Below are 13,877 nucleotides of genomic sequence, written 5' to 3' on the forward strand. Positions count from 1 at the left end.
TGAACCAGACTTGTGGAGGTCCACAATTTTCTTTTTTCTTTGCAGACTTCTTTTGATTTTCACATGTCAAAAAGAGACACTGAGTTTGAAGATACGTCTTAAAATACATCCAAATCAGTACACCTCCTATCAGAAGCTAATTGTCTAATTGTCTAAAGGCTTGTCATCATTTTCTGGAATTTTCCAAGCTGCTTAAAAGGCACAGTTAACTTCTGACCCGCTGGAATTGCGATATAGTCAATTAAAATTGAAACAATCTGTCTGTAAACAATTGTTGGAAAAATTACTTGTGTCTTGCAGAAAGTAGATGTCCTAAACAACTTGCCAAAACTATAGATTGCTAATATGAAATCTGTGGAGTGGTTAAAAAATGAGTTTTAATGACTTCAACCTAAGTGTATGCAAACTTCTGACTTCAACTGTATCTTATTGTGAACAAAATCAGCGATAAGCAGCTCTATTAAGAGGAGAGAGTTTGTTGTTTGTGATGGATCGAAATCAAGTGAACAAAAAGGTAAGAAAGGGTAGTCTTAGCTGCAACACTGCAACAAAATACTTTTTTTAATTAGTCTTTTTTTGGCTTGTTTTCCAATATAAATATTTAAAAATCCTTTAAAACAACGTTCATTTACTTTAGAAAAGTTTGTTATCGGAGAACGTTTAATATAATATTTCATGTTTAAATATTTTAAAGTATCTCAAACCCCTTAAAACAAGATACATTTACCTGAGAAGCAACATATAAGATATTAAGACTTGCTTTCAGAGAATATATCTTGAATATATTTTGTCTTTACTGCTCTGGCAGAAGAATAAGCAAGTGAAAAAAAATACACTTATATTTAAGATACATTCTCTAAAAAGCCAGACTAAATATCTTTTCTGTTGCTTCTCAAGTAAATGTATCTTGTTTTAGGATTTTTAGATATTTAAAAAACAACAAGAAAAAACACTTGATAACAATAGGAATTTTGCAGTGATTTTTTTACTGAATTGTAAAAAAAATCTTAATAAAAAGTATTTTTTTCACCATTATTCAACGAATGCTATTTAGAGGTATTTTTAAAAGATGATTGTGTCCTCTTTATTGTTAGTAAGCATGTTTAATGCAACCTTTTAACCTGAGGCACAAGCTAAATTGTTGGTTAATTGCAAATGAATAATTGTTGCAATAATCACCCGAATAATCATTTTAATAATCATTAGATTAGTCGATTATCAAAATAATTGTTCGTTGCTGCCCTAACGACCAGTGTGGTCTGATTCCCAGAAGAATGACTCTTATGACCCAGTTATTTTTAATGCATCATAAATCGAATCAGTCGAAGTGGTTACTGAATCAATCTGACTCACAAATATGCAAGCCAATAGTTTTGTCCTGTCCGACTGCAGATGAAACTGAAGATCTGTTACTGTGTTATGTGTTCTCTAATTATTTGAAAAAAGACTGTTGAGGGCACTAAATGCAATAAAAACTGCATTCTTTTTCCAGATATTTATAGTACTTAGAGTACTAAAAGAATCATAATGGAACCATTAAGGAACCAGAATAATTAAGAGAAGTCAGAATCTGAACCAGAACTGTTAAATTCCTTATGATTCCCATGCCAGCACCAAAAGCTCTAGCGTAAAAGTGTCTTAAACTTTTATCTCTATCTGAACTTACTGAGCTGTGAAATGCGAGACCTGTGATACTTCTCTTAAAAAGGTCAAATTGGACTTTAGTGTATCACCTTGAGAATCAAACTTACCTGTGCTGTTGGTGTGATCTTGTTACTTGCTTGTTCTCATCACTGTGAGCAATGGAGATCTTGGAGGTCATTGTGGAATCCGTTTTGGACTTTTCTTCATAATTGTTCCCTTCTCCTTTCTCACTCAAAGCACCACCGTCTTTATCGGACTTAAGGTTTGGTTCAGAGGAAACATCGGAGTTCTTCTGCTCAGAGCTTGGCACTGCATCAGATTTGTCTGTTGTTTCCCAATGTCTCTTTGTATACTTGGATGAACTTTCCTCTAGGTTGGCATACCGTTCAGCCAGCTCCCGCCTTCTTTCCGCCTTGTAGCGGGCGATACGTTCAGCTTTGGAGTCCAGAGAAGATGAGCCTTGCAAAGAGTCCAGAGCATCCATCATCTCTCACTCCTGAAAGGCGATTACACTTCCTTTGGTTGTGATATAAGCTACAACACGGAAGAGTCCACAGCTCCAACGACTGATGGCGACAGTGGGCGTTCCTGTTTACTTCTCAGTGGACAATGAGCTTGCTGGTACCATTGCACTGTTGAGAGAGACAAACAGAGTTCATGCTACTGAGGTGGGGGATCTTGAATTTAAAAAAGCTTTTGTTTAATCAATGAATGGAATAGAATAGAATAAAAAGAGAAAACAGGATGTTTCTCTGAAAATTGAATAAAAAACACTGACGCAATCACAAACACACCTATACTCTAATCCTTCCTATGGCAAGTTTTTTGTCAGCCAAGTTCTTTGAAAGAAAGCCTGCAAAGAAGTGCAGTGATCCAGCTACAAGAAAACACACAGGGCTCCAACACCCAGCCCACATTGCTCTGATTCTCATATTACCCTGAATAGCCCCAGAGAAAGACAGAGAGAGATAGATGAGAAAGACAGAGAGATTAGCACCAGAGTGAACTCAGCACATAGTCAGTGAAATCCATTCTTACAGAACACCACCATGACCAAATTATTGTACTGCACAAGAAATCTTTTGCCATAGATATTTGGGCATCTCTTTTTATTCCTTTTCATTCTACATGCATCCAAATGCACACTGTACAAGCACGACCAAGTCAGCATAAATAGTCTACTTCGGACGAGTTGAGCATCTACAGTAGCATCATAAGAACATGTGTGAGTGTGTGCATGTCATAAAAAATATTAATATATTTTTATCAAATGTTTCAGCCTTTTTTGACAATATATTATATAAATCCATAATTAAAAAGAATGTTTCCACCCCGTTTTCACTAAGGCCACGTATACACTACAAAGGTTTGGGAGTGACAACCACATTTAAACACAGGAGTATATCCCCTAAATTTTCATCCATGTGTGAATTTATGAAAATGTGGTAGTCACTATCTGAAATTTCCAGGAGTTAATAATAGGGTAGTAATGTGAATGTGGTTGTCACTCCCGTAAATTAGTAAACTGTGTTTGTAAAGAACAGGATTAAGCACTAAAAAGTCAACTGACAACCGTATTTAGCTGCAGTGTATACGTGGCCTAAATGAACACTAGAATGAAAATGTACAGTATAATTTTCATTTATATGTATCAATAAAACAATATATAGTAATTATAAAGAAAAATATTTCCCTACATATATTTTTCCTAAAACTGTTTTATACATCCAAGATGCCATGCGGGTGTGATGATGCAAACAATGTGATGCATGATGTTTGAAAATGCATTAATTTTGCTATGTTTACACCTCTCATCCACACTGTAACACCATTTTCTTCCACCGAATATAGAACGTTTCGAATACGCTCTCCATTACCGCATACTTTTTAAAACAATGACTTTAGCAAACTGAAAACGTTTTCAATTGTAAACGGATTAGTGTGGATCTGACCTAAATCAGACATGCAATTAAAACATCTGTCCTAACACTTTTATACTCACGACGCGTGCGAAAAATCACGAAACAAGTTGATGACACACTCTTTAGTAGAGCTGTGCCGATACAAAATATCAATATATTATCAACATACTTTTTCTAACGATACTGGATCGACACTTTAGATCCCTGTATTGATATTTTTATTAATCTTGTTGTGTATTCACTCCATGTCCAACAATTCAATAACAACGAAGCAGGTTGTCTAAATAGGAGTACACATCTGAGGCGGCGTTTCTCGGTCAGAATTGCTTCTATGATGCAAGAGAGCAAAACTGAACCGGTAGGTTCACTCACTTTGCAGACATGCTGGGTTTTTCTTACTGGTTTGGGTTTCAATCACTATACAATTATGATAATGTAATGTATTGAATTGTGACATAAGTATCGAATTCGTATTTTACCGTGAGGTGGGTGGCAATACCCAGCCATTCTCTAGCAAACTTAAGGTCAACTAAAAAGTGCATTAAAATCATCATGATTTTCACTACGTTGCTTTATTTTAACTCACCAACCAAATCAATGCAAACATACTGAAAAGCCCAACCCTAGTCTGTAAACACTACAATGTGTGATTAAGTTTAGACGTAGCTGAGAAACAGAAAGAATTATGAGCTGGTGAGGGTGTGTTTGTGTTAGTGGGGATTGGGGGCAATAAGGGAACTTAGCACTGCTCTTCTGGATTCCTGCTGCGGGGTGCAGGGGTTAATGGGTCACATCTGGGACCTCACATTTAACAGCTTCCACATTGGGAGAAACAGAGAGAGAGAGAGCAGGAGGATGAGATGGAGAAAGTCAGGGAGAAACAACATGAATGAAATTGGGCAAAGATAATTGGAAGGGAAAGACTGAGTTAATAATTGGGAGAATACTGATGTGGACTGAGTATTGCAGGTGAGATCATAAAATGATCATGAGAAGGGATGACAGATAGTAGTAGGGGGTGGAATGCTGGGGAACGAGGTAATAGTGGAGTCACAGATGAGATGACATCACCCTCAGAGGAGCTGTAATAACCAGTGACCTGGAGAGGGTCGCAAATATGTCCTGGTGTGGCCATAGCCTACTGCATAGCAGAAAAATTTTTAAGAGCACCACTGGAGAGACAGAGAGCATCATCACAGGGACCTTTAGCTCAAACCAGTATGTATTTACATGGACATAAATCAAGGTCTGGTTACAGATATTCTTTAATATGTGGGGTTTTTTTATTACAGAAGGTACAATGGAAAGTTGAAAATGGGATTATCTGAAGAGCTTTACCAGTAACGGGGCCCAGGAGACATCATAAAACCATGGTGCTTTCACAAAAATTAGCAAAAATGCTAAAAACAACCAAAACCATAGCACACAATCCTCTTTCCAAGGGAGTAAATCCCACAAGAGGCAAAACTGCTCACTTTGACTCTATGATTAGAAGAATACACAATTCGACAAGCCATACTGGGGTCCACTGTGTGCTCTTTGCCATTACATATAAAGCAGTGTGAAAACCAAGCTACTCCATCAGAGTCCGAAAAAAGGAAAAAAGAAGCTATGTTTGGAAACATACATTGTTGTTTTTTTACCAGATTAAGGGGAGAACAATTTGAGATATGTAAATGTATGAGTCACTTGCAAAGACATTGGCCATATCAGCAGAACAGAGATTTAAAGGGTCCATTCTGTGCAATTTTATATTAAGTGTTTGTGTACTACAACTTTCAAAACTTCCTCCCCAGTCCAAAACAACCAAAAAAAAACATTTACTTATATTTTTATTGATTATTGAAAGTTGCAAAAAAACTTTGTTCCAATCTTCTGCAACTTCCAGGCATCACACAGATGAATCCATTCACATGCTCACATTTACATGTAAACTACAACTTTTCAAAATTGAGCAACTTGACGACCTGCCCAGTCAGGTCCATTTCAGTCTGATCTTAACAGTTTAAGTGGCACATGTTTTGTGAATCTGTCACAATGTAATGCATGCTGTGCAAAGAGGCTGTAATTGAAGGATGGAGCAGTGCAAACTATACTGGATCTGACTGAGCAAAACAAAGTGCAGTTTTTCATCTCATGCGAAGAGAGCATTCATGTAGAAATCTTAAAGGAACAGCAGCAAGCAAAAAAAAAAAAAAACCTGCCTGTTTAATTCTAAAGAGTTAGAGAGGAGGTGGAAAATAGTCATGAAATAATCAATTATGACTAATTTATGAACAAAAACCTTGACAAACAATAGAAGATGCAATAAGATAATATGATAGGATTCATTTAACAGCAAAATGCTTCTAAATAACTGTAAGCTCTGTATTCTTTTGTTACGCAATTAAGCAATCACTGCTTGTACAGACAAGCGATGCCAAAGGCATTAAAAAAAAAAAAAAAAAAAAAAAAAAAGGGGTGAAAGGGTTAAAATAACTTTCTGAAAACAAAAACTTTGAGCTTTTAAAAGAACCTAGTGGTGGGAAACCTATTTATCCGAATGTCCAGAGCCTTATTAATACATCACAAATTGACACATTATGTTTGATTCCTAGCCAAAACTCTAATAGTAACAATCCTCAAGGACTGTCCGGATGTTTTGGCCTTTGATCTCTCAAGTCACAATGGGAGAGGAAGTGTTGTCTGAAAAGCAGCTTCCTTTGTAATATTCTGAAATCAAACTGTAACCCACATCCTCCCTAAGTACAGTCATCAGGCCTGCATGTCTTGTATAGTATTAGAATATATAGCATTTATGGCATTGGATAACCAGCTTCTGTATATGACAGAAAACTAACAGTTAAGCCTTGCCCAGCATTTCCCAGAGAATAAGGGGGTAGGGAAGAGTTTTGGACCGCTTTCAACACCAGATGTTCCCTAAAACTGAATCCTCGGGCACAGGCAACATTTTCCCGTCAACTCTACAATGGAGAACAATTTTGTTTCATACATCTCTGGACCACCAGCATCCTGTCCTGCACTTTTGAAGACCTCATGAAATTGCTTGACTAGTGCAGTTCTCTTTCTTGTGTTGACATATTTCCTGTTGAAACAGGAAGTTTGGGTGGGGCATATCAACCTTTGTTTTTTTTAAAGGAACAGTTCACCCCAAAATTCTCTCATCATTTATTCACCCTCATGCCATCCCAGATATGTATTAGGGCTGCAACTAATGATTATTTTGATAATCGATTAATCTAATGATTATTAGAACAATTATTCAACTATTCTGTGATTACTGCAACGAGTAATCTTTAGCTCTTAACCGATTATTCAGCTAGTGCCCCAACTTAAAAGGTTGTATTAAACATGCTTACTAACAATAAAGAGGACAAAATCATCTCTAAATACCTCTAAATGATATTCACTGAATTAAAGGAAAAAAGATACTTTGTTTAATTCAGTAAAGAAATACACTGCAAAAAATCAGTGTTATCAAGTGTTTTTATCTTGTTTTCCATTTAAAATTGTCTACAAATCCTTAAAACAAGATACATTTACTTGAGAAGCCACATATAAGATATTTAGACTTGCTTTGAGAGAATGTATCTTAAATATAAGTGTATTTTGTATATAAGTGTATTTTTTCACTTGGTTATACATCTGTGAGTACAGTAAAGACAAAATATACTTATATTTAAGAACTATTTTCTAAAAGCAAGTCTAAATATCTGATATGCTGCTTCTCAGGCGAAAACTTTTTTTTAGATATTTTAAAATATTTGTATTTTTAATATTATATTCAATATTCTCAGATAACAATTTTTTTCTTGTGCAGTATAGCTGCTAAAGAAAATGTACATTGTTTTAAAGGAGTTTTAGATATTTATATTGAAAACAAGCCAAAACAAAAACAGATCAAAAACGTATTTTGTTGCAGTGTATAACGGGGCGAAGACGACCTCTCTCACCTTTCTGTTCACTTCAATCCATCTTTAACTCAAAAAAAAAAAAAAAAAAAACTCTCTCTTATTAATAAAGCTGCGTATTGCCAATTTTCTTCATGATAAGAAATGCACAGTGACATATATTATGATTCAATAAGTCACGAGCCATCATGTTATAATCTAGCTGCATTAAGCATGCGCGCTTGAGGGATGAGCGTCCCCGCGACAGAGTGTGCATCAGCCGGGTGCAGTTTCAATCTCTCTCCTTTAGATCGGGACATATAATTCCCTCATACTTTGCAATCTACATCACCTGAAACTGTTTGGAAAGTTTAGAGTGTATCTGGACTGTGAGCATTGTAATTCTTCCTTTCCTCAGGCAGGCGTGAGCTGCAGTGCTGCTTTCGCGCATCGTCGTCGCCATCATCATCATCGTCATCGTCATCATCAGAGTTTAATGTGATCTCATGTTACATTAAATGAGATCAAACGACTATTCCACAACGCACATTTTTGTCTGCAATTTTTTTTTATTGTCGACGTTGTAGATGAAGTTAATAGTTTCAGCCCTAATATGTATTACTTTTTTTCTTCTGCAGAAAACAAACAAAGATTTTAAGAAGAATATCTCAGCTTTGTTGGTCCATACAATGCAAGTGAATGGTGACAAAACCTTTGAAGGTGCAAAAGCACATAAGGCAGCATATAAGCAATCCATAAGGCTTCAGCTACATCACATCTATGAACCACAATTTGCAACTTGCTAGTAACTAGTCTTTTGACATTCTAGTTCAGGAGAACCTTTAATTGGATGTGCGTAGTGCAAGATGAGTCAACAATATTTTTCGTCAATTTCCCAAGAGGAGAAACACAGCAAACTTTGAATGCATATTTATCTGCTCAGAATTAAAGGATTAGTTCACTTAAAAATGAAAATTCTCTCATCATTTACTCACCCTCATGCCATCCCAAATGTGTATGACTTTCTTTCTTCAGCAGAACACAAATGAAGATTTTTGGAAGAATATTTCAGCTCTGTAGGTCCAATAAATGCAAATGCATTTAAAAAGCACATATAGCCATCATAAAATTAATCCATACAACTCCAGTGGATTAATTAATGTCTTCTGAAGCAAAACGCCAGGTGTAAGAAATAGATTGATATTTAAAACCTTTTTGACGAGGGTGGATTTCAAACTGCCTCGTGTGATGCAAGCATGTAAGCCTAAGCGCTGAAGTGCAGTGTTGTTTACAACAGAGGAGCATAGATAATCAAACATAGATGCCCCATTTGGCTGGTTTGGATATGTCAACTGCGGCGCCATCTTGGAACGGTGAACAAGGAGAGCTCTTTGAATCAATTTGAATGCAAGTGAATGGAGGAGATGCCTCAGAACGAGCTTCTTGCTCAGACCGCTGCATAAACTGCTTTTGTGTGGAAACAGCTGTTAATAAGGGATCTACAAAAGAATATATCTGTGCAATAAGGTTAATAAGGGATCTACGTAGGCCTCCACTTACGTGCTTACTTCACATCTCATCAAGGAGATGGCCGGAAACTAACATTTTTAGTAAAAAAGTTTTAAATATTGATCTATTTCTTACACCTAGCATTTCGCTTCAGAAGACATTAATGAATCCACTTGAGTCGAATGGATTTCATTTTATGATGGCTATATGTGCTTTTTGGAGTTTCAAAAATGTGGCACCCATTCACTTGTATTTTATGGACCTACAGAGCTAAACTATTCCTCCAAAAATCTTCATTTCTGTTCTGCAGAAGAAAGAAAGTCATACACATCTGGGATGGCATGAGGGTGAGTAAATGGTGAGAATTTTCATTTTTGGGTGAACTATTCCTTTAACGTTTAGTTGTACACTAGCACAGTGTTGTCATAATACCAAAACTTCAGCAGTCTGTACAGATAACACTGAAATTTCACTCTCGATACCAATTTCGATACCACACCAATAATATGCTTTAACATGCTACTGAACACACTCAATTAGCCTTTTTAAAGTTGAATTTCAATGTTAATAATAGATTAAAAGAAATGAATGTGTCCTTCAAGTGTTTCTCAATTAAGTATGCACTGCTTATGTGTTTTTATGTAGAGCCCTAATGAAATCCATTTGTTTTCCTCAAAATTTCTTCAAAATGTAAGTTTGATTTAATTTCATCACCAAAATGGTGTCTAATCAAATTAATTCTTAAAACTTTTAATAAGTGAAAATAGAACAATAAATAAAAAAAAGTTTAACAAGTGAACATAGAACAATTACTTTTCATCATACCATTGCATTTTTTTTAACAAACTTTTCAGTATGACAGCACTCTTGCTTGTGACATATTGTTTAATTTTTAATATTAGTCATTATTTATTATTACTATTACATCAGTGAATGTTACATTTTACTATGCAGCTGCAATTTATTATTGTACTTCCATTTCAGGCATCTAGCTTTTATTTTGAATTGAGATTTTTTTTTTTTATATATGTTTTTGATGGAAGCTTCATACTACCAGATAAACAGTTTGCAACATGGCCCAATGTTATCATTAAAACTTGCTGTGATTTAATTATATAAATATACAGTATAGTCTACATGTGCTGTGTGCTTTACAGTGTATTAGTGCTCTACTCTGTCATCTCATACAATGCGAATGATTCTCAATGTCTGTGGAGTTTCCAGTGTATGAGCAGTCAGCTTCACACATTCAATAAAAGTACACACCTTTTCATGGTTTAATAATCACACAAGGACACATCACGATTTTAATTTGATTAATTGTGCATTTCAGTATAAAAGGAGTAACAGAGCACATAACTCAGACACTTAAAAACTCAAAAACCATTCCTGTAACCTGTACTGCTAAAATTACCTTCTCAGTGTCCATCTGGACTAATCTATTTGACCTGAGGCTAAATCCACTGTCTGACCTGCTTGGCTGGAGGTGCCTTTGGGTGTAATGATTTGCTTGGAACAGTGAGAGCACCATAGTGATTCATAATGATTCATGTTTATATGTATATGCTGGCAGCAAGACATTTGCCTGAACTGTTTTGAAGATTAAATCCACACATGCCCAGCGGTTGTACATGAATGATAAATGGCTATCATTAGTAAACACCGCAAAGGCACAACAGGAGTGTCAGTTATCATGCTGACAGAATAATATTGCTCTCAAACCTCAATGCTGTGGGTGTGATTTAATGTGATAATGTATTCTGCAACAACAAAACTTTTTTTCTTAAATGTGATTGGCTGGTGTCAATAGCATTGCTATAATCATTGTTCGTTGTTCAAATTCTGTACACAAAAAAGCTAACAATGTTGGCTAAACAGTAAAGCATAAAAAAAAGATTGTTAAGTTTAGATATCAGACTTCCACAAAGTTTTTAAAGAGTGAATGTGTAGCTGTGGAGTGAGCATGTGATAATGTGTATTCGCTGTGGGTCAGGTGAGAGGAGGCTCAGCATGCATCATCAGCCTGTAATCCAATAACATTATCTGACAACTACATGTTCTAGGCTGTATCTTAAGCCCAAAACAATTCACAATGAAAGCCAGCACCAGCACTGTGCCTCACCTTGTACTCATTACACTGATATATTGGGAGTGTTGGAACTATACACACCAGCCACTCAATGGAGGAGAAAAAATATGTCTCTCATTAAACACACCTTCTGATTGAAGGTCTGCACAGGGCCTGTACTCCAAGAAAGAGCTTACTGTATGTAACCTGCAGTTAAACACATATATTATCTGTTAGTAATGGGAGATGGCAATACAATATCCTATATACAGGTTGACCGATATATTGGTCTTGCTGGTTAATCGGCAACGATGACAGGTTTCTGGAACTATCGTTATAGGCAAAAATCCCCACCGACCCCTGGAGTCGTGAGTTCGAATCCCGGGCGTGCTGAGTGACTCCAGCCAGATCTCCTAAGCAACCAAATTGGCCCGGTTGCTAGGAAGGGTAGAGTCACATGGGGTAACCTCCTCGTGGTCGCTATAATGAGTTTCTCGCTCTCGGTGGGGTGCGTGGTGAGTTGTGCGTGGATGCCGCGGAGAATAGCGTTAAGCCTCCACGTGTGCTACGTCTCCGCGGTAATGCGCTCAACAAGCCACGTGATAAGATGCGTGGATTGATGGAGGCAACTGAGAATCGCCCTCTGCCACCCGGATTGAGGCGAGTCACTACGCCACCACGAGGACTTAGAGCGCACTGGGAATTCCAAATTGGGGAGGAAAAAAAAATTCCCCACTGATAGTTTTTCCCTGTTGCGTCTGGTACTTGAGCGGCTGGGAAGGGTCCGCTGTTGATATACAGTATGAGAGCCTCTAGAGGTGAAATAAAAACTATCACTTCACTGATGCCTTGTGGTGTTTGTTTTGACATGTGAGACTACACTCTGCATGGAGAGGAACACTTCAGATGCGGATTTAAAACATCAACAGCGAAAAGGTATGTATACAGTACACGTTGTCATATCATTATAAAGTAATTAATTTGTTGACTAGATGCTGCATTAGTGGAGAACAGCAGTATGTTTGCCGACAAGGCTGAGAGGATGCTAACATTAAAGCTAACCTCAAGCGGTTAGAACAATGTGACAAAAATACATGCAATTTATACCCAAATGTTTACATTTGAAGTCAGAAGTTTACATACACCTTAGCCAAATACATTTAAACTCAGTTTTTCACAATTCCTGACATTTAATTGAAGAAAACATTCCCTGTCTTAGGTCAGTTAGGATCACTACTTTATTTTAAGAATGTGAAATGTCAGAATAATAGTCGTGAGAATGATTTATTTCAGCTTTTCTTTCTTTCATCACATTCCCAGTGGGTCAGAAGTTTACATACACTTTGTTAGTATTTGGCAGCAATGCCTTTAAATTGTTTAACTTGGGTCAAACGTTTTGGGTAGCTTTCCACAAGCTTCTCACAATAAGTTGCTGGAATTTTGGCCCATTCCTCCAGACAGGACTGGTGTAACTGAGTCAGATTTTTAGGGCTTCTTTCTCACACACACTTTTTCAGTTCTGCCCACAGATTTTCTATTGGATTGAGGTCAGAGCTTTGTGATGGGCACTCCAATACCTTGACTTTGTTGTCCTTAAGCCATTTTGCCACAACTTTGGGGGTATGCTTGGGGTCATTGTTCATTTGGAAGACCCATTTGCGACTGAGCTTTAACTTCCTGGCTGATGTCTTGAGATGTTGCTTCAATATATCCACATAATTTTACTTCCTGATTTTCTATTTTTGAAGTGCACCAGTCCCTCCTGCAGCAAAGCAAACATGATGCTGCCACCCCCATGCTTCACGGTTGGGATGGTGTTCTTCGGCTTGCAAGCCTCACCCTTTTTCCTCCAAACATAACGATGGTCATTATGGCCAAACAGTTCAATTTTTGTTTCATCAGACCAGAGGACAACAAAGTAAGGTCTTTGTCCCCATGTGCACTTGCAAACTGTAGTCTGGCTTTTTTATGGCAGTTTTGAAGCAGTGGCTTCTTCCTTGCTGAGCAGCCTTTCAGGTTATGTCGATATAGGACTCGTTTTACTGTGGATATAGACACTGTTTCCTCCAGCATCTTTACAAGGTCCTTTGCTGTTGTTCTGGGATTGATTTGCACTTTTCACACCAAACTACGTTAATCTCTAGGAGACAGAATACGTCTTCCTGAGCGGTATGATGGCTGTGTGGTCCCATGGTGTTTATACTTGCGTACTATTGTTTGTAGAGATGAACATGGTACCTTCAGGCATTTGAAAATTGCTCCCAAGTATGAACCAGACTCGTGGAGGTCCATAATTTTTTTTTTCTGAGTTCTTGGCTGATTTATTTTGATCTTCCCATTATGTCAAGCAAAGAGGCACTGAGTTTGAAGGTAGGCCTTAAAATACATCCACAGTGACACCTCAAATTGACGCCAATTAGCCTATCAGAAGCTAATTGGCTAATTGCCTAAAGGCTTGACATCATTTTCCAAGCTGCTTAAAAGGCACATCACCTAAAAAACAGCACTCCTGCATGAGATGCTGAATAAACAAAAACAAAGATGTTCGTCTATTGCACGTTTACATACAAAAACAAATGGATGGTTGCAAACGAGTTCGGTTTGAACCGCCCCTTACAGTTGGTGGAGGTCTTTGGCAATTGCATCTTGCTCTCTTATAAGCATTTCTCAGATTAAGCAATGAGTTGTTTAAATGCTTTGTAAAGAAAGATGTTCAACTTGGAAATGTGTGTCTTGAGATCCTTGCGTTCAGTTCCAGTCTGTTGTGTTCCATCTGTTTGAACAGCCCCTGGCCTGGGCTCATAGTCAGCACCGCTTCACCACAGAGTTCAGCCGAATACCAGC

At 37.2% G+C, this 13,877-nt stretch overlaps 1 protein-coding gene across 7 annotated transcripts in view; it reads right to left on the reverse strand.

Moving 5' to 3' along the window:
* LOC127426797 (supervillin-like) overlaps window positions 1–13,877 on the reverse strand; it is an 89,238-nt gene that overhangs the window by 60,343 nt on the left and 15,018 nt on the right. For all 7 annotated transcript variants that reach the window (XM_051673836.1, XM_051673829.1, XM_051673830.1 and 4 more), the window contains one exon: window positions 1,752–2,276. In XM_051673836.1, the coding sequence (XP_051529796.1) occupies window positions 1,752–2,131 (380 nt within the window). In that variant the 5' untranslated portion in view covers window positions 2,132–2,276. The remainder of the gene's footprint in view (window positions 1–1,751; window positions 2,277–13,877) is intronic.

This window comes from Myxocyprinus asiaticus, chromosome 36 (genome assembly GCF_019703515.2).
Source record: "Myxocyprinus asiaticus isolate MX2 ecotype Aquarium Trade chromosome 36, UBuf_Myxa_2, whole genome shotgun sequence".
NCBI lineage: Eukaryota > Metazoa > Chordata > Actinopteri > Cypriniformes > Catostomidae > Myxocyprinus > Myxocyprinus asiaticus.